This window comes from Haliaeetus albicilla, chromosome 3 (genome assembly GCF_947461875.1).
Source record: "Haliaeetus albicilla chromosome 3, bHalAlb1.1, whole genome shotgun sequence".
Classification (NCBI taxonomy): domain Eukaryota; kingdom Metazoa; phylum Chordata; class Aves; order Accipitriformes; family Accipitridae; genus Haliaeetus; species Haliaeetus albicilla.
The window spans coordinates 68,202,805-68,223,625 of record NC_091485.1 but is presented as its reverse complement, the minus strand read 5'-3'; the positions used below and the strand labels follow the sequence as shown (position 1 = coordinate 68,223,625).

The following is a 20,821-nucleotide window of genomic DNA, read 5'->3' as shown; positions in this document are numbered from 1 at the left end:
GGAACAGAAGTCCCTCCTCTCTCGCACAATCCAACCATCAGCCCCTTCAAGTCCTTTCCCTGGCAAAGTCCAAAAAGAGACCCTCTCGACATCTTTTTTCTTGCTATGGAACACAGTCTGCTCTCAAATCTTAGGGATAATTCCCACAGTATCTGTTCTTCCTGAGTGGGGAAAGTCACAGAGGGACATGGAGATGCCAAAACCTCGGCAGCACAGTAACCATTACAACAGATCACTGCTGCATTTGGGCTAGGGGCATCATAGCTCAAATTGAACTATATTTCAAATGAAAAAAACCCCATAGTCATTGCCCAGCTATCACTGTGCAAGCACAAGAGGATAGGACTCTATTTTCTGAATTAGCCAAGACAGTAGCTACTGAATACTCAGCTAGGTTTGAATATTTTAGGAGAAAAAATTAACTATGAAGGATTACCAAGGATTGCAAAGTACTCTCATTGCAATTCAATTTGACTTGTAATTTATATCTTCTTAGGGTTCTCTCTCCCCTTTAAGTATTTCCCCCCCACTTCTGCTGTCTTGCTCAGTAGTATTCTAAGAGCCATAGTTCATGGACTGGAGCAATAATTTAGAAATAGTAAAATGTTGTCTTTAAAAGTTTCTGATCACTCTAAAAATGTTTCTATCACCACAAGAGAGCCCCCAACGAGTGAAAACGTGATGTGTCAGATAACATTTTTTGCTTTATAGTGTGTGAACGATTAACCTTTCTGCAAGAGAGAGAAAATGGAAGAGTGAAGAGGGAGCTGCCACAGCTAGGAGAAATGCTGTTCTGTTTAACTGAGCGATGCCCAGAGGAATTTGAGTCTTACGGTTGCTACTGTGGCCAAGAAGGAAGAGGTTATCCTACTGATGCACTGGACAGGTGTGGGCTTTTCTAGAATCTGCCATCAACTGTGGGTATTATTGGGGTGCCTATGGACCAAGAAAGATGAGTATACCTTTTGTTGGACCTTGTATAGCTACATATCAGTAGTCAGGCCACATTTTGAAAAAAAAAAAAAAAAATCCACTTAAATACATAAACCATGAAATACTCTAGTGTCACTAAGACACATTCTATTATTGCATCAATGTTTTGGAGAGGACTTACTAACTTAAGAAAGGAGAACAATGGGAGGTAAATAGAGCAGAAGGAAGAGTACATCAAAAGAGATGAGGATAAGGGTTGCCATGAAACTTGGCTAAGAATTGGTTTGGAAAGTGATTTATGAAGAGTTAACATACACATGTGCCGCACTGTCCTTCAGAAGACAGAAGAGCTTGAGTGAAGTACTGCCTGAGCTGCAGCTAAGAGACCTGCCACAGCTGAGCGTGTGCTATCATGGCATGGCTGACAAAGAGGAGGGATTCTGGAGTAATGCAGAGAATTCAACCAGAGTAAAGAAATCTCCTCTGAGAGTGTTGCATTTACAAGTAAAAATCTCTCCCTGTGTGGAAGTTCATAATCGGGGCCACATCAGGTCTAAGTATAGCACGTACTGTACAGCACACACGTATTTCCTACGCTCGTGCACAAAGAAGACCGCATATGCATGATAGTCTAGATGAAGGCTAGTCAAGGCTCTCGCTATCATGATGCAGTTTTCAGATTTTCAGCCAACAATATCTGAACACTTAAAGACACTTCTCACAGTGGATTAGGTCACAGTTACAACTGTAATTATACGTGTTAAAACAAAACCCCCTAAAAACCTACAGCACTGTTAAACATATGATACCAAAGGAATTAGGAAGGAGGGAGGTAGTGAAAGTAGGAAGAGGTATTAAAGGAGAGTAGGAACAGTTTGGGTTGTTTTTATTCTTCTTTATGAAAAGCTTTTTCCATGATATGAAACCTAAAATTTCTCAGTTTTAATGGGCATTGAAAATAAAGAGATAAAATAATTGCAAGTACTCTGTGATGCACAAAGAGTAAGTATTTTTCATTTACACCTAATGTTTATTTTAGGTGCTGCTTTTCTCATCACTGTTGTATGGAACAAGTTAAGAAACTTGGATGTCATGTGGAAAGAAGTTCAAGATCCGAGGTTCTATGTTTTGATCATAAGCCAAAATGTAAGTTTGTGTTCGAGGAAATTTCTCAAGTCCTGCTGACAGTGTATCAAAGCATTACAGACTGAATGCCACCATGTCTGTGAGCTGCTAGAGCTGAGAATGGAGACAGAAAAATTTGGCTTACAAAATGTTCGCAATGTTTGCTATCAACCTGAGCTTTTTCCGAGTTGAGAAAAAGGTTATTACACCACTGTGTATCATGTGACCAGTCAGGCTGCGAAAATTACCTTCAGATATTTTATGGCTGGACACAGAAGTCAGTTGTTGGTGTCTTTACATTCACAAATTCAAGTAAAGCCAGTCAGGCTTCATCTGCCCAGCACCTTGGTGTCAGGCTTATATTTAGGTGATTAAAGGTGAATTTCGAGACTAAAATTCAAGGCAGATTTGAAAATTTTATTTTCAAAAGCTTATCTACCCATGGCAAATTACACATTGACTAACTGTAATTGCTTTCAAACATTAATTCTGAAACTTCTTTTTAAGGTATTGGTTGGAGCATGTGTGAGAAACTACTATGTGCTTGCGATAAGACAGCAGCCGAGTGCATGGCTTCTGCCTTCTTCAACGAAAGCCTGAAGTTTCCACACAGGCAAGAGTGCCAAGAGGAGAAAGTCTTATGTCAGAGAGACCCTTATGAAAGGCCTTCAGTCGGCACAGAAATAGGCACCGGGATTTCCAGCTCCGAGGAGAGCAGTGAGGAGGAAGGTCCACTGTGGAGCGTATTAAGAAGAGCAAAGAGAGAGACACCCCATCCCGTCGGAAACTCCAGAACTGGGCAACGTGAAGGCAGATAACCAACAACCACCACGTGCAGAGAAACGGCACGGAGACTTTCACAGTCATCCATTGCGTACCTTCCTCTTTCTTACCACTCTACATGCTGCCTTACACTTTCCAACACACAAATGATGTAAACGTAGACTAGGTATTAAATGTTAGGCTGTATAACTCCTAACTGTAGTGAAGTTGTCACTATGGACCATCTATTTAGGTCAGATATTACCTTAAATAATTATTTGACAGTATTCTGTACAATTTCACTTGATTTCTATGTAAAAACTATTCTGATCAAAGACCAGTTTTTGTTAACCCTGTAGCTGGCTCAGACTGGATCTTGCTGATGGATCTTGCTAAGTATTTCAGGTTTTTAATTAAACCAATCTGCAACTACTCCAACTCCTTTTGCAGACATTCTTCCTTTACTGAGCTTAGCAGGAAACACCCAGAAGAAAAGCTAAGGTAATTACATGAAAATGAGTTCCTTCTTCCCTTCCTATCTAATTGCAATTTTCAACTCACAGAGTTTCTGCTGGTCAATCAGATTGTGACAGCAGAAGGCACGTTCCTTGCCCCAAAGCTGTGTACTATACATGGTTATCTCCAGTTTTGAGAGATTTCAGGATGCTAAAGGGAATAAATTGAAAGATTCTGCTTCCTGGGATCAACTAAAACTAATGTATTCTGAAGTACATAATGTAAAGCTGGAATAATGCTTTTTGCTTTTTACTGAACCCAGGTTTGTCTGCTTTTTTTTTTTTTTTTTTCAAAATTCACCACTCATAAGATTCACCGGTTATCAGATTACAGCAGTATAAAAGGATATGTACATACTTTTACTTGATAAGGTGCTAATTTAGACTATGCTTTGATCATAAAATATTGCCACAAGAAACAAAATTACTAGAACTTGGCTACTAATAACAAAGTTAAACAACAAAAAAACCCAGCTAGGGGTCAAATCACGAGCAATCTTGTTACTTTGATGCGAAAGATGCACACAAAGGTATAATCTTTATATGTCTCTCTCATTAGATTTCAGTTGTATAGCACACAACAGTGCAAATACACAGCTTAAACCCAGAAGGTGACCTGCCCCAAATGACATATAACATCTTACTCAATGGGATTACTGATATTTCTGTATTTTCTCTGAGCATGTATTTGCAAAATCAAAACTGTACTAGTAAGGTACTTCCTCTAAGCACATCTAACTGTAAGACTGAAGGTTTGAATTCTTGATCAAAAGCAATCCGTATCATTTTAACTTCATTGACCATTCACCTGTTGACCTGCCATAGCTGACTTTGTGCTGTGTTTGCATCACTTGTGAGATCTTTTAAAAGTTAGGTTGATGATCGCCACTCTTTCATTCAGTTCCTTTGTCCTACACTTTTCAACTGCATCCTTGATCCCTGGTGCCATATCTCACTCCCTAGGAGGCTGTAACAGCACCTCACTCTCACCAGCAGCTTCCCCAGTGCTGAGCACAGAGAAACAAAGCCCAGCAACACCCCCAACTCCCCCCCACCCTACAATTCTGAGTTCAGAGTTTGGGTTCAGTTCTGCATTATGTCCCAGCATAACTTCCCAGGCATCTCAGAAACTGGAACCAGAAATCAAAACAAGGTAGTTTTACTTCCCACTTGAGGTGTCTTCAGATGTTAACCATGACAGAATGCAAAGCTCAGGTATGACATTACCTGAGGCACCTGGATTCTGAGTTATACAATTCTGAGCCTGCAAACTTGCAGCAGGATTTAAAAAAAGGTTAATAGTGGTGTCAAAGTTTGCCTAGTTTATGTATTGTTCTTAGTAAGTTCAACTGTCAAGGAGTCAGGTTGGTTTGCGTGATCCTGGACAGCCAGAAGCAAATCAGTAATTGATTTGAGGATCAAGTCATACCTGCCTTACTTTCTCTTGGAATTAGAAAGGTCTCCAAGAATTCTCACACTTAATGCTTCAGTTTGCTTAACAACAGCATACTTTTATTTGTTACTACTGACCGGAATAAAAAAATATGAAAAAGCGAACTAATAATTTTACAAAATATTTTATGAAAAAGATTCCAAATTTCCCTTGCTTTTTAACCTTCTCTTAGAACAAAAGATTTAAACGCAGTGTAACTGAAGCTAGTAGTAAGTCGCCGAGAGGAGCTGCTCTGGAGTTGGACCAGCCCGTAGCGGAGCGGCAGATCTTGGTTTCCTGAGGCAGGGAAATGCCAGGGCAGCGGAGAGACGTGCCAGGAGCCAACAGCTCCTCTGAGAGAAGCTGACGAGGCCTGGGCATTGCCGGAGAATCTGCAGCCATCCCCACACCTACGAAGAGCAGCTGGGGGGTGGCAGTGAGCAGGAGTGCTGCCACCAAAGCGGGCAAACAGCACGTGGCGCATCAGCCAGCGTGGCAGTTTGCGCGGAACGGCGCGTAGGAAAGGCGTCGTCACCTTGTCAGCTCAAAAGGTGAGTTAGTTGGTGGTCATCGCCCTCCCAGAAGGAGACCTGCTGGTCAAACTGAAGGGCAAGAAGGAAATGCACAGGCAGTGGAAGCAGGGACAGGTCTCCTGGGAAGAGCGAAGGGACACTGCCTGGTTCTGTAGGGATGGTGTCAGGAAGGCCAAGGTGCAGCTGGAGCAGAACTTGGCAGGGGATGCAAAGAATAATAAGAAGGGCTTTGACAGGTATGTAGGCAGGAAAAGAAGGTCAAAGAAAGGGTACCTGCTCTGATGAGCAAGACTGGCAAACCAGTAAGAAGGGATGAGGAGAAGGCTGAGGTACTCGACAGCTTTTTTTGCCTCAATATTCACTGGCAACCTCTCTTTCCACACCTCTTGAGTAGATGGACCGCAAGGCAGGGACTGGGGGAGAAAAGTCCCTCCCACTGTAAGAGAAGATCAGGTTTGTCACCACCTGAGGAACCTGAATATACAGAATTCTGTGGGACCTGACGTGATGCATCCCAGAGTCCAGAAGGAACTGGCTGATGTAGCTACCAAGCCGCTCTCCATGATATTTGGAAAGCCATGGCAATCTTATCTGCAGACAAGATTTTAATTAACTTTACCACCCCCCACCCCCCCCCCATTATGGTGTATGGAAAGACGGCATTTCAGTACTTAAGCAAAATGCTAAAACTCTGCAAAATACCCATTTTTGTCCAGTGCTGAGGACGAGATCTGCATTACGCTGGTATGTTTACTTGTTTCAGAATTGGAACTTTCATCAGCGTTTTATCATAGTGATGAAAAGCTATTTCATATCTCACAACATTTATAAATAAAAATGATAATGAAAAGGTCAGATAGCTAATTAGCTGAAATGAGAAAACCCGGCCTTTAAACAAGTGAATTAAGTACATTGCTGCTTAATGGTAAGACAAGCTCATTTCTCTGACTGACGATAGCAGTGCTGCTGCTCTGAAGCCTGCATTTAAAATACATGCTTTAGATAAAAACCCATCCGTTTCTCCTAATTATTAGAAACTGTATTATATTCATGGTTATGCAAATAACACATGCATATGTTCACTCAGAGATGCTGAATTTTCTGATTGCAGAAAATCAAGTAACAGAGAAATTACAAAATAAATATGCTATTATTCAGGCAATGTTGCCATTACTTCCTTCAGGCTTTTTTCCAGTATCTCTTATTTCAGGAAGAATTTAACACCAAAGCTGTTCCGTAGAGTAATTGCTACCACATGAATTGTGTTGATAAAGAGAAGTCTTAAATAATGTAGCTATGATTGGCCATATTTATTCATTCTTAGAGATCAGTGCTAAAATAATAAAAAAATGATAAGCAGAACAAGATGAGACATTTAGCACAGAGTTTTCTTTCTTCTCTCATTCTCACAGTAGCTCTACACTACATTTTTCAAAGATTTGGGGCATAGCTGGCCAAAACCTAGCTGTTTCCCCAAAGTGAACAACTAATCTGTTCATTACTAATCTAAAAAGATTTCCTACTTCATTAGATACTGTTTTACTTACTTTAACTTTTTAAGCACTTATTCTTTGGCTGTAAACTGATAAAGTATTAAAGATTTGGGAATATGATTTCATAAAAAACTTAAAACCAGATTAGAGAAAGAAGACACCCACTCTCTAAAATTTCTTAAATATACACAAAGTTTTAATTAATTTCTGCAAAAATTAGGAACAGAGGAGCAAGGGAAAAAAAGATGACAATATAATACTCTATATGTTAGGATATTTCTCATGTGAGCTAGAGAATGTCCCAACTTCCTTAAAATAGAAAAAAGAATTGTTCTTCCTACTTCTTTCAGGGTGCACTATTAAAACTATTTAAATAAATGAATGCTACCAAAAAAAGAGAGTAACAAACAACAGTATAATACTCAGCCCCATTAGATAGAATCACTGTTTGAAAGACATGACCTGTGGGTGAGCTGTATACAGATCTTCACACACACTGATAATTTTATTCCTTGAAATTGATACTACAAATCCAATATGTTTCCTAACCAGGGAGGCAAGCCTGAAAAGCATAGCTTATTTATCTTCTTGAAGCTTATTTTCTATTAGGAAATGATATTTGCATTGTTGCATTCTCGGACTTTGGTGGTCTTAGTAATAGGAATGGTTTAATCTGTTTAAACATAAATAAAAGTAGTAGTTTAATAATGGTATCACATTTGAAAAAAAAAAAAAAAAAGGTGTGTAAAATGATTTCTGTTTTACATGCCAAAAAATTATGTCATTGACATTTTAATTGTGAGCAGTAAAAATTAACTGACACCTTAGAAAAGATTAATTTTAAATTTTGGTTTATTTTATTGCTTAAATGTAGATTGCACAGTGTATTCTTACATTTATTGAAACTGGTTCATTACGTACAGTACATAATATATGACCATCAGAACAACAGACAAAGTAGCCCTACTCTGATTTTGGACAACAGGCTATTTCTATCTTTTAAAATTAACAAGGATTTAATTTAGTTTAAAGTGACCCACTACCAAAAGCTGTAATTTTTCAAAATGACATAATGGGAAAGAGAACCCAAAGCAAAAGCTGGAATACATATAAACAGCTGGATACCAAGTTATAAACATTGTGACAGTACTCAAGGTGTTGCAGATAGCACAGGGCCAGATGCATATGGAGCTTTTAAGTTCTGCAACTTGTCTCAAGAACATAAAGAGGTAAGTGAAACAAAGCAGCTTTACACTGTACAACAGCATTCTGAATTCATTTGGTTTCATTCATTAGCTATACATAACAATAGCTACCAAAACAATACATTTTACAGTCACTCCCATCTCCCAGCTGTCTAGAAAGGCCAGAGTGAACCAATTATCAACTTACAGACTCCCTGAATTTCCAAAAAGGAAGAAATTAAGTATCATGTGAACACAGAGTGTTACAAGCTCTTCATTCCCTGCACAATACCTGCACAACACCTGCATTTCCCAAACAAAGCTCATTTGAAGATTGCAAACATGGAAACCTGCCATTAGCATAAATGAAAAATACTTCATAAACAGAACAGAAAATGAAATGCTGAATCTAGTTATTTTCACATGCAGCATTCATGCAACAGAATTCAATCACAGAAACAATCCTGTATTTACAGCACAGTCTCCATACTGCAAGAGTGCAAACAGAAATACATTCTTTATTTCTTAGGCTCCTTATTTTCTTTCTGTACAAAAGTGCAGAGTGTTATTCTTAAAAAATGACAGAGTGGATAAGTGTTTTACATTGTATCCCTAGGTTAGATTTACTATTTAAAAAATTACACTCTTTATATAGGCCCAAAAACTATTATGTCTTACCTTAAAAAAATCAAAAAGTGAAAACTAAAAGCTAGAGTCCTATTTATGTGTAGACTGTGGTCTGATCAGGCTGATACGCTGCAGCAGGAATGCTGTAGATAAGGGGCTGTTTCGTCATCCACTAACAGCTGTGATTGCACTGTTAAACTGAAAAAAAGGTCTCAATTACCTTTTGAGTTTTGTGAATGCTTTCTGAAAGTCTCAGCAAGTTATCTCATAGGTTTAAGTAGCTGATATTTCTCTGATGTTACGTCACATCAGGCTTTTAAAAGTAGTCCAGTGGAATACTGCACTACAGTTCAAAAAACTTGAAATCCTTTTTACAGTGGGTTTGCAAATGCTCAAACCAGAAAATTAGCTAGTCTGATAACCATTCAGATCTTGGAATTATGCAATCATAGATTAATTTAGGTTGGGACTTCTGAAGGTCATCTAAACCAAGCTCCTGCTCAAAGCAGGGCTAACTGAAGTTAATCACTTTGTTCATGGCCTGATCACTGTTTATCTAAACTGCTGGCTAACTTAAATGTCTTACATTTATTATAGATATTTGAGAACATTCATTCATGTTTGTGCTGCTTCAGTCAGATTCAGATAGATTAAGGGACTTAAACCTTACTTTTCATGGCATCAACAAAGGCTGTTTTTTCTTTTTGCCTGCAGAATTTAGTGAGTCATAAAGACAGCCTTGACAATTATCATCAAAAGGTCATGATTTACTGTATCAGTTTTACTTTATTTACATTTGAATAGTATACTCAGATACATAAACCTATGAAAGTTACCATATTTTCCTAATTTCTAGAAAGGTTTGAGAAATGAAACAAAAACGAACACAGAGATGCATCTCTAAAAATGCTTTTGCTTGAAAACATAAGTAATAAATTCTTGGTCTTTAAATGATTTGATCCAGTTTTCTTTCATTTTCTAAAATATCATTAAAAAGCTGTAATAAACTACAGAGAAATACCTCATAGAATATATTTGTAATTTCTGTATTTATGATTTAAAATGCCCTCAGTTTATTTTCTGCTATACTAAATATATCTCTCGTGTATTTATACTAAAGCAGACAGTAAAATACTACTGCATTTTCAAAAGTACAGTCTGTAAACCATAGACCTTAAGACATGAAAAATATTGCACAATTCAGTGCTTCAGGAGATTTCTCCTCTCTTATGCAAAGCAGTTAACTTTTAGCAAGAAACACAGGACATATACTGGGTGTATATATCTAAAAAGCATGTTATATGATGCATCAAAAAAATACTTAAGAAGTGTCCACTAATTCATTTACTGTACTTGAACACATGTAAGGTATTGGTTTTTTCCATATATTCCAAAATAAACAAGTTGACTAGCTATCAAAGCATGAACAAAAGGGAGCTAAGGTAGTGCTCCACTGGTTACATTTAATAAGATGAAGCAAGCCAAAAGCATTCTATTTAGGTAGATAATTGAGGTGGAGAGGAGAAAAAAAAACAACCAAACAAAAAAAAAAAAAGAAAAAAGCTTTAACAGGTTCTTCAGTTATATTGCCTCAAATTAGAGGAATTTACAGAAATACAAATTCCTAGAGTAACAGAAATATTCACCTACATGGCAAGACAAGTTTTAAATCTGACTTTTACATGTACTCAAATATGAAAATAAAAAACATGATATATGGAAAACCTAACTTCAGATATATTACAGAAGAAAACAACTGAAGACAGTCTCATGAGTTTGGCTAGAGTAATCTGTATTTGGCTCATGTCCATCTTTACTTTAAAGTTAGCTTAGATGAAATAAACAATAAAATTTGAAAACTCATCTTGTTCTTTCTACTGTACTCTACTCTAAATAATGTCCAGCAGACTTCAGAAGACACTTAATACACACAAAGATCTGGAAACTTCATCTCATAGACTGGAACAGACTGGTAATGAGCATGTCCAGCAGTAATGGTCATCGTTCCTGAGGGGCTAGGTGGAGGACTGTGTGAGAAGAACAATCAATATATATAATTTATAATTATATGGATTGCTTTCTTTTTTATAAATTTATACACTAATACCTGAGAAACAAGAGTAAACTACCCCCACCCAATCATCAGTATTTTATCCTATTCCTGAAATTCTAATGAAATTATCATGCCTTGGGTTTTTTTTTCATACTCTTGCCCAAATCATCAACTTCAGTGATCCTGTGGAACTATGAAAACACATTTTATTACTAACAATACCATTTACACTACACAACAGATGTGCACAACTCTCTGTAATAATGTCATGTACTATTTTGGGTGTTCGATATCTAATAACTTTCTAAAACAGATACAGCAACGGGAGAACAATTCTTCAATAGTACTGATATACACAGAAATAAGTACACTATGACATGGTTTCTGGATATTCTCCACTATCTAAAAGGTTCAAAATACTAACAAGAAAATCAAAGTCACTGTTTTAGATGAGTACTCTTTTTCAGTGTACTGGTTTTGGCTGGGATAGAGTTAATTTTGTTTGCAGTAGCTTGTATGGGGCTATGTTTTGGATTTGTGACCAAAATAGTGTTGATAATACAGGGATGTTTCCTACTGCTGAGCAGTGCTTACACAGCCTCAAGGCCTTTTCTGCTTCTCACCCCACCCCACCAGCGAGTAGGCTGGGAGTGCACAAGAAGTTGGGAGGGGACCCAGCCTGGACAGCTGACCCCAACTGACCAAAGGGATGTTCCAAACCATATGACGTCATGCTCAGCGATAATAGTTTTAAGGGAAGAAGTAGGAAGCGGGGGATGTTTGGAGTTATGGCATTTGTCTTCCCAAGTAACTGTTATGCACGATGAAGCCCCGCTTTCCTGGAAATGGCTAAACACCTGCCTGTCAATGGGAAGTGGTGAATGAATTCCTTGTTTTGCTTTCCTTGTGTGCACAGCTTTTGCTTTACTTATTAAACTGCCTTTATCTCAACCCATGAGTTTTCTCACTTTTACCCTTCTGATCCTCTTCCCCATTCCATTGAGGGGGAGTAAGCCAGTGGCTATGTGGGGCTGAAATGCCTACCAGGCTTAAATCACAACATTCAGTTAAGTCAATTATTTTCTGTCTATTACATGTGTTTAAGAATACTATGACACGACCATTTGAAAGTAGTCACAATTGCTTTATAATTCATTTTTTATTCATTATATTCTTCTTGCATAAAGCCTTACCGAATGGTGAGTTCCAGTATCTGTGCAAGTCTATCATGAAGCAAGTTTGCCTACAGAAAAAAAATTAAAATTGAATTATTAACTACTATATATTGAACCAAGCTAAAATGAATGTGCTAGGCCATACTCAGTGAGTGTGTTCCACATCACCACATGGCAAACCTAGGCAGCATTTCCTGTCTCAACTTCTTTTCTCACTGCTGCAAGGATTCTGACCCCTGAAAAGGCATGTGAAATTAAGTGGGCCTGCCTTGGAATGCAAGGAATTATATAGAAGATTTTGCTGTTGCAAGTGAGGAGTTTAACGAACCTGAATTACATTTAGTTATTCAAAATATATAATGGGGTATATATTGCTCCAGTTATCCCAGGATGAAAAAGGAACGGACTGTGAATCTAGATTTCAAAGATAGCAAGGAAGACATTAAGATGAAGAGTGTATGAGATTTCTATTGCTTTTCAAATGGTCTAGGAACAATCAAAAGCACACTTGAAATAGCTGGAATCTTCCAACATTGATAATAGTAGAGAAAAAAACTGAAGACAAAGAACTGAACTTCTTTAGAAGTAACAGCAGCAGTGACATGATAACATAAATCATCTTTAGCCAACATATCCCCATTAATGCTTATACTAGTATCTTCAATGCTGTATAACATTTTTCAGAAACTCACTTTGGTTTCACATTGTGCTGCAATTTCTTCAAATGGTGCTTTTTGGAACTTTTCAATCACAAGACGCCTTTTTTCTTTTTCCTGTTCTTCAAGCCCATTGTTATCTTAAAAAAAAAAAAAAAAAAGACAAATGTAATCTTTGGCTATCAAGTATAAGTGATATAAACTTTCAAATGTGCACTGCAGAAGCAAACAAGCACTGTATTTTAAGTGATGCATCCATATTCAAGTGAGCTGTCATCTGTCATTGCTTCTAAAGCAAAATGCAGATACAATTTTAGGGAGCTGGTTTGAGGACCCCAGCTTTGCCCCTTTCTTAACTGTGTGCTTTCATTATGAGTACATCCAGGCTTCCTTTTGCTTTATTATCTGGACTCAAGACTGCACTTCTCACTTGCTGCACACAAGTTCAGCTTCATGAGAAAAGAAGGGAGTTTCCTCCCTCCCAGTATCACGCAGACTGGTCAGCAGAATTTTCTATTCGAATTTGGGAAAAGCAAGTTCAACCTCCATAGGCTGAGTGAACCTATAACCAGCTGGAACTTTCCAGCATCTAATGAATTTAAGTACCTCAGTGATTAGGCAGGTTTGGAAAACTATCAGATTGAATTATTGTTTAAAATGTCAGTGTTGTATTGTTTAAAACATCAATGTCTAATCCACAATTTGGACAGGATTTTGGTGGACTAGACAGCATTAATTAGCAATTACTTACAGTGACATGAAATAAGGAAACTGGATAATTTTGAGTTCTGGTAGCTGGGTCATTGCGAGAAAAATGTTCTTTTAAAAAATTGAGTGTTTCTGAAGTCCACAATGTGTACCTTACAATCTATTTTCTGAATGTACTGAAGACCTGAAAATCTTAATCCATAAAAAATATTTATGTTGCTTTATAAATAATCACTCAATGGAACTTGGAAAATCTCACGTTATTTACAGCTTGGCCTATAAGGGCAAATTTAATAATGACAGGCATTTCCAGATGCTTTTCATTCAGTTACATTAGCTTCAGAAAATGAATTCACTAAAATTACCAGGGTATCATTTCAGAAATTCAGAAATAAATAACTAAAGTTTTAAATAAATTTACTAGCTGAACAGAAACAAATGTAATACTTTAATTATGTTATTCTGGTCACAACTTTTTCTCTAGGAATTCCACAGTAATCTGGAACTATGCAGCATAAACACGATTGCAATAAATCTTACCAATTGCTTTCTTCAAAGCTTCAAAGGTGATTTCTTCAGTATTATCAACCTAAACACAAAGAAACAAAACCCCTTAAACTTCACATACAACATACAGGCTTCTAAAAAATAAGGAATGTGATAAATACAGAAGGCCAAAACTGCCACAGAACTTTTCTGCCTTACAAGTTTCTAATAGCTTTATTTGGAGTTTCTATAACAGCCAACAGATCGCTAATTCACGTTTTTAAGCCACTGCAATTAGTGAGGAAATTATTATCAGATGAGATCAAGGAAAACTTTCCAAATTCTAGTCAAGATGTCTATGCAACAATACTTTGGAAAAGGACTTGAATTTTGACAGAACACTCCTTTGGGTCAGGAGTATGTTGTGGTGTTTCTGTACTGTTAAGCTTCAGTACTGGTTATTAAGACAGGTGTTGCGCATAATAGCAAGGGCTTCCTGAGACTAGTTGAGTTACCAGCAATGTGATACTAAAGTAAGAGATGGTAGTGGAGGGTAGAGTGGAAAATGGTTATTGCTTTAAGCTAATTTCATACCAGTATGGGCTCCAAATAATTTGGTGCTTATGTCATAAAACGCTGAAGCTAAAGGGCTCTTCATAACAAGCTATATCTGATGCACTGAGAAAATTTGTTCATTTAGCAATATGAATATCCATTTTCTGCTGCAGATGTACTTCATTAGGAATTGGCAATTTTGCAGCCCGAAGGAAAGATGCATGAACATTTCTCTGAAGAGCTCCAGCTCATGGATCTTCGTGTTTCAGTTCTTAACAGACCTAGAGTTTCTATACCAGTAAGTATATTTACAGTGAAACCACTGTGATAGTATTAGGGGAGAGTGCTGAGATGGCAGAACAGTGTTCATCTGAATACAGCATGGTTTCTTAGCTTGGACTGCCTTCCTTTAATCTTTCAAAACTAACTACATGTAAACAGGCAGCACTTAGTTTTCCTTATCAACACAAATTGTTTAGAATGGTCTAATATGATTTCAGATAAAACATCTGTAAGGTAGCAAAAAATTATTTCACCCAATTCAGAAGACTCTGAATTCTTTCAATTTTTTAATTAATTGACTTTACCTACTGTAAATATAAAAGCCAGAATTAGCTGTTTCCTTTTTACATCACTGTTATTTCAGGAGATGGAGCTATAAATGATAGTTTTCCAACAGATTTTACTACATTAGCATTGTATTCTCTACCTCAGAATATATAAAAGGTTAATAAATAAACAGCAAAACACCCTTTATGTCAAATATTTGTGGATATGGCTAGAGATAAAGAGTATTCAGGTTTTGAAATAATCACCTTTTATACAATTCATATTTGGTAAATATTACTTCTTTATGGCAGCCTTTCAAATTTCTAATTAACTTCCATAGTAGTTGCTGATATTAGCCAGCATTATACTTGGTTATTAATATCACAGAAGCACTAGCTGCTTTTACAGCTGCTTTCATCTTATAAATGGAAATAACATTTTCCTGAACAGGATTCACTAACAGACTTGCCACAACAAAAAACTTTGATTGTGCTGACAAAAGAATTGTATTCATATTGTATACAATAATATGAGATTATTGTACGCAATAATATTAGGTTAAATACAATAATATTGTATACAATAATACTACGATAGATATTTCATGGATAAACAGTCTTCTACCTAAGACAGCGTAGAAATGATACCATATATCATTAATCCTAAAACTTCAATTAATTAGGTAGTTTACCCTCTCAATCATAAAGCCTTATGCTCCTTTTTTTTTCCGTTTAATTCTGCTGACAGTTATGCATAATGTTATACTTACTAATCTACACAGCAAGAGAACCTGATTTAATATCCTTGTGAACTTTTTTCTTTTTTTTTCTCCTCTTCAGTTACATCCAGTGTATCATCTTATGTTGCAGCTGGCCAAAAACACACATTATGAGGGAATAAGAATTAGCAAAAATTATGGAGCACCAATATTGAAGGAACAGGCTGCCCAGAGAAGTGGTTGAGTCACCATCCGTGGAGGTGTTTGAAAAACATGTAGATGTGGCACTTAGGAGGGACATAGTTTAGTGGCAGACTTGCTAATGCTAGGTTAATGGTTGGACTCTATGATCTTAAGGGTCTTTTCCAACCTAAATAATTCCATGATTCTATGAATAACCAATTGCAAGATCATACTATTGGAGCCTCACCATGACTGAGAAGTTCATTCTGGTCTACCTACCAGTTTTTCAGTTGTTCACGATCAAGGTGCAGTCAGCAAATTGGAAAATACTGGTTTTCCCTTTGCATTGTAAACAAACATTGTAAAGCAACTAAAGGAGGAATACTTTGTTTCATGTGTTTCTAATTAATAAAATTCTTGTTTTTAAGAGAGACAAACAGTAATTCATTAACCAAGACACTGTACCACACTGAACTGAGAACCCATACAAAGGTTTTTATTTATCTACAACTGCTGTATCCTCTTCAAAAATGTCTATATATGAATGCTTAACATAATATCAGCATAATCATTTGAATCTGAAATGGAAACATCTCTCATTTAATTCTACTTTCAAGAGAGGTGTTCAATCACATATAATTATATAAATCATATATAATACATGATTTTAAAAAAGGATACTAATGGCAAACACCCCCATTCCTGTTAGGAGCATTTACTTTCTTCAGAAAGCTAAAGATTATGATAATCTGGCTTATTTTTCAAACACTTTTTTCTTCTTTTTCCTTAACTTTTAGCTAGTTTATGCTTGCTAAAGCACAACAGCAAGAAGTGAACACAAAATATCATCTGAGGTACCATCAGCACAAAGCAGAAAGCAATAATAATAACAATGATGCAAAACATAAATAATTTCTGTCAGTAAATTCTAAAATGAAGCTTGTTCCTTTGCAACAGCTTAGTACTGCTTTTTTAACTAACATTCAGCTTGACTCTATCCACACATTCTGTTTCATGTCCCTCGTCGGTTTGTGCTTGAAGACACTAAAGGTAGGATTCATTTGCAGGTACAAATACCTCAATTTCAACATCTAATTTCCATCCCAGCCAGCAGAAATCTCATTAATAAAAATCAGAATTTTGGAAAAGGTTCAGTAGAAATAGAAATTTATTTTAAGAAATACTTCAAATGAATTGTCAAAAGTTGTGCGGTAATTTTAATTATAATACAGTCTTCCTAAGGAATAATAAGCACCAGCTCCTGTACCCTACATATGAACTTTTTGTTGCTACTTTATCCTTCCTGTGACTTTAAAGCGCTGTATGCTAAACTCTTCTGGAAGGAAAAGTGATACTGTAACACAGTGGTGTAGGTAGCTTGACCCTCTCAAAGACAAGAGGTCTCCCGCTAGTCTTACATCTGTCAGCCCCATGTGGGTGAACAAGACTCTCGGGTACTTCAAATGATGCAGGGATACAGACGCAGGAATTTATCTGATCCCTCAAAATGCAAAGAAAATATTTTAGAATATTTACTCATAAAATATTAGTTGTTTGGCACATATATGTATTGCTACCCTATATTCTGTAGTACTATCTGTAAAAACTATAGTGACAAAATACTTCATATTTTTTATACAGTGAGATCAGTATCAGTATCTTTGACAACACATTTCTGCAAACACAGGAGTTAAAAAAACCAAAACACTAAAGCATTTAACATTACTAGAACAACTAGACATTAGACTTTCTGGGACAACTTCATTTGCATTCCCCCCCCCCCCCCAAGATGCTGCTTTAAAATATCCCGTTATTTTCATACCTTATCCTCTGTGTTGTTGCCAGGCAGAATATCCACCTGAATAGATACTGTGTCCACAATGCTCTTCCTCCTGGAGAGTCTATCCTCATCTAGAAGAAAAACAACTTATCTCACTTTCTATGTAACAGTTGAAACATTATCAATCAAATTTCTACACATCAGGTGCAGATTTGTTTCTATATGCATATTTAACCCAAGATCATCTATTTTATCATTTGGATTGTTATGAAAAACAATCAATTACTACTCTAAATTATTAAATATGAAGGAAAATGACCTCTTTATTGTCCCTTTCCCCCTCTTATCCCAGATCTTACCAACTTTCCCTTGAAAGCCCAGAATTTAAAAAAAATGAGATGAGATCTTATTCAAATGCATAATAAATAACATAGCACATGATGATATATTGCTGCAGAGTAATTTACAAAAGCCTGAACTTATTTTTTTGTTTGTGAAACTGAAATATTAAGGTCTCAGACTGAAGGTATTCTGAAACAGGAAAGGGCTTCTTAGAAGATGACTCATTGACAGAAAAAATAAAGATTTCTGAATGGAAATGAACAATCCTTCCTTATTCTTGTTGCTACAAGTACCATATTCAGTAAGTCTAAAAATCTACTTGGTGAAAAAAATTCTCTCCGTTTCTGACTTCCTACAACATTTTAGCAAGTCCAGCTGGCCTAAAAAGTCATCAGAATAACACCAACTGTGCTGATACTAAAAGGAGCACAACAATTTCATTAATGCTTAAGCAGATTATGATCAAATGATCCATTAGTCAATGGATTTTCCTTTTGTGACTGCGTTCCTGATACAACACACCAATAATCTTTCCTCATTTTGACATTTAATATATTAACATAAGATTTAAAAAACCAGTAAAAATACATTTACAGAGGTGTCATGAGGTTCCTCTAACAAATGGAGACTCGAGTGGCCTGACTTCCATGTATCTCATTTACAAAACCATGCATTGCAATGTCACATTTTCGATTTTAGCCAAGATCAAGCCATTTGGACCTGGCCATTATTACTTGATAACTTGCACTGCACATAGTTAGAAGCACCCACAGGCACTTGATACTAAGATAAAGAGAACAACTGTAAAACTCCTGCATCACAAGGTAATTTATGCTGGTTCTTTAGAACCTTTGTTTAAACCACTTCTAGCAATGCGATTTTGCAGTGCAAATATTGAGCATGAACAAAGACAATTCATTCCAGCAGAGCTGAACATACTTAGCTTTTAAAAATGAACAAATAACTTTCAGAAGTCTTATAAATGAAATGCCATTTTAAGATCAAGAGGCAGTGAAAGAACAAGATTAGTGAAAACCACCTGAATTCTAGCTATCTTTGCCAGGTTCTCAGAGACCCTGAGCATTTGAAGTGGCATTTTGAATGATTTACTTAACTTTTAATCCCTGGCTCACTGGTACACAACCCAATACATACAGAGTCTGAGGAAATCACTTTAGCCCTCAAGAGTAAACACAAGACAAAACTACATCTTTGCTGCCATCTTGCTGCTCTCTCTAAAATTGACATGCAACCACCAGAAGATACATTTCTGGGACTACTTTGGAAAAAATTCATTTTTGTAATGGGTGCCTCACTATACTTGCCTAATAAAAATGCCCATTTATCTCTAATTTCAAAGTATTCAGTGGGTAAAAAAATCGTGAAAATTGCGATTTCTTTTTCTGTTATATGCTCTAAAGCTCGTCTCCACACGCACAAAGGAGCCCAGAGGCACGAGGGCAGTGGTGGAGCCCCAATACCCTCTGCCCCCGTCCCTGCCAGGGCTGTCCCAGGAGCCTTGGCCCCATGGTCCAGCGGTGGCATCCAGCCCATGGGGCAATAGGAGCAGCTCTCTGGGTCACCTCACTGACAGAGGTGGCATCAGTGACTGGGGTACGGGACACATTCTGGGATGCAGGGGAACAGCATCAAGGGATTGCACGAGGCTTACTATGGAATGCTTAGGGGAGGAGCAAGGGTGGGGAAAAGGAGGATTGAGATGGTTTGAGATGCTTGAGAAGGAGCAAGCCACAAAAGCAGAGGAATAAGGGGATAAAGGTATCAGTCCCTTGTACATGCATCTGGCTGATCAGTACATGCATCTGGCTATGCCCTGAGCCTCATCGGTGTAGCCTGTCCCATCTTCTAATTAAATTCCATTTCTCTTTTCCTGGGTGAGGGACTCCTTTGTGCAGGTGTGTGCATGGGGGTCTGAGCACAGCAAGTGGAGTCAGACCACAGGTCAGAAGGCCTGTGTGTCTGAAGTGAGCAAAGGTGCACAGCATCCACACGTGATCACGAGGCAATATCAAGCTGGACCAGCAGGCGAGTAAGTCAAGTGGCCTGGGAACGGGGGGTGTCCGTGTGTCTGGCTTTCCATGTGTCTCTGAAGGGGAGGCACCTGGAAGGACCAGGAGGCCAGTACAACTGTCAGAAAGACCATGGAGCCTGAGGGGTTAACTGAGACCCATGTGTACACACACGTGTGCATTACTGTTGGGCTGTTTTTGGCTGGAAGAGAGTTAATTTTCTTCACAGTAGCTTGTGTGGGGCTATGTTTTGGATTTGTGCTAGAAATGGCGTTGATAATACAGGGATGTTCTAGTTGTTGCTGAGCAGTGCTTACACAGTGTCAAGGCCTTTTCTGCTCCTCACACTGCCCTGCCACTGAGTAGGCTGGGAGTGCACAAGAAGTTGGGAGGGGACACAGCTGGGACAGCTGATCCCAACTGACCCAAGGGATATTCCAGACCATATGACGTCATGCTCAGCAATAAAACTAGGAGGGAGGTTGGTGGGGGGGCCACTGCTCGGGGAATGGCTGAGAATGGGTAGGTTGGTGGTAAGCAACTGTTTTCATTTGCATCACTTGTCTTTCTTGGGTTTTATTTCTCTCTGTGTTATCTTCCTTTTCATTACAATTTAATATTACTATTGCCATTATTAGTATTATTTTATTTCAATTCTTACACTGTTCTTATCTCAACCCATGTTTTCTCACTTTTACCCTTCCACTTCTCTTCCCCCATCCTGCTGAGGGGAAGAAAGAGCGAGTGGCTGTGTGGTGCTTAGTTACCAGCTGGGGTTAAACGAAGACAGCCCTTTTTGGTGCCCAACGTGGGGCTCGAAGGGTTTGAGATAACAACACATTTGATTGGAATGTGGCAGATTGAATTTATAGCTGTTATTGGTGTTTAGCTATTAATTGACAGGGTCCTGTGCTTGCCATGCGGTGGGCTTGCTTTGCTGTATACTAGAGTCTCGTGCTCATTAGTGGCTGCTTTTTGCTTT

At 37.7% G+C, this 20,821-nt stretch overlaps 2 protein-coding genes across 12 annotated transcripts in view; one reads left to right on the top strand and one right to left on the bottom strand.

Moving 5' to 3' along the window:
• The window catches only part of LOC104310825 (uncharacterized), a 46,526-nt gene extending 42,167 nt beyond the window's left edge, over positions 1-4,359 (top strand). For 2 of the 4 annotated variants that reach the window (XM_069780079.1, XM_069780078.1), the window contains exons 29-31: positions 712-886; positions 1,973-2,079; positions 2,566-4,353. In XM_069780079.1, coding sequence (XP_069636180.1) covers positions 712-886; positions 1,973-2,079; positions 2,566-2,876 — 593 coding nt within the window. In that variant the 3' untranslated portion in view covers positions 2,877-4,353. Of the gene's footprint in view, positions 1-711; positions 887-1,972; positions 2,080-2,565 lie in introns of all 4 variants that reach the window. The other 2 variants (XM_069780080.1, XM_069780081.1) reach the window with 2 other exon arrangements.
• Positions 4,360-7,627: 3,268 nt separating this feature from the next.
• The window catches only part of EFR3A (EFR3 homolog A), an 88,470-nt gene continuing 75,276 nt past the window's right edge, over positions 7,628-20,821 (bottom strand). For 7 of the 8 annotated variants that reach the window (XM_069780075.1, XM_069780077.1, XM_069780074.1 and 4 more), the window contains 5 exons: positions 17,510-17,598; positions 13,737-13,785; positions 12,525-12,628; positions 11,851-11,900; positions 7,628-10,631 (listed from right to left, as the gene is read on the bottom strand). In XM_069780075.1, coding sequence (XP_069636176.1) covers positions 10,526-10,631; positions 11,851-11,900; positions 12,525-12,628; positions 13,737-13,785; positions 17,510-17,598 — 398 coding nt within the window. In that variant the 3' untranslated portion in view covers positions 7,628-10,525. The remainder of the gene's footprint in view (positions 10,632-11,850; positions 11,901-12,524; positions 12,629-13,736; positions 13,786-17,509; positions 17,599-20,821) is intronic. The other variant, XM_069780072.1, reaches the window with a different exon arrangement.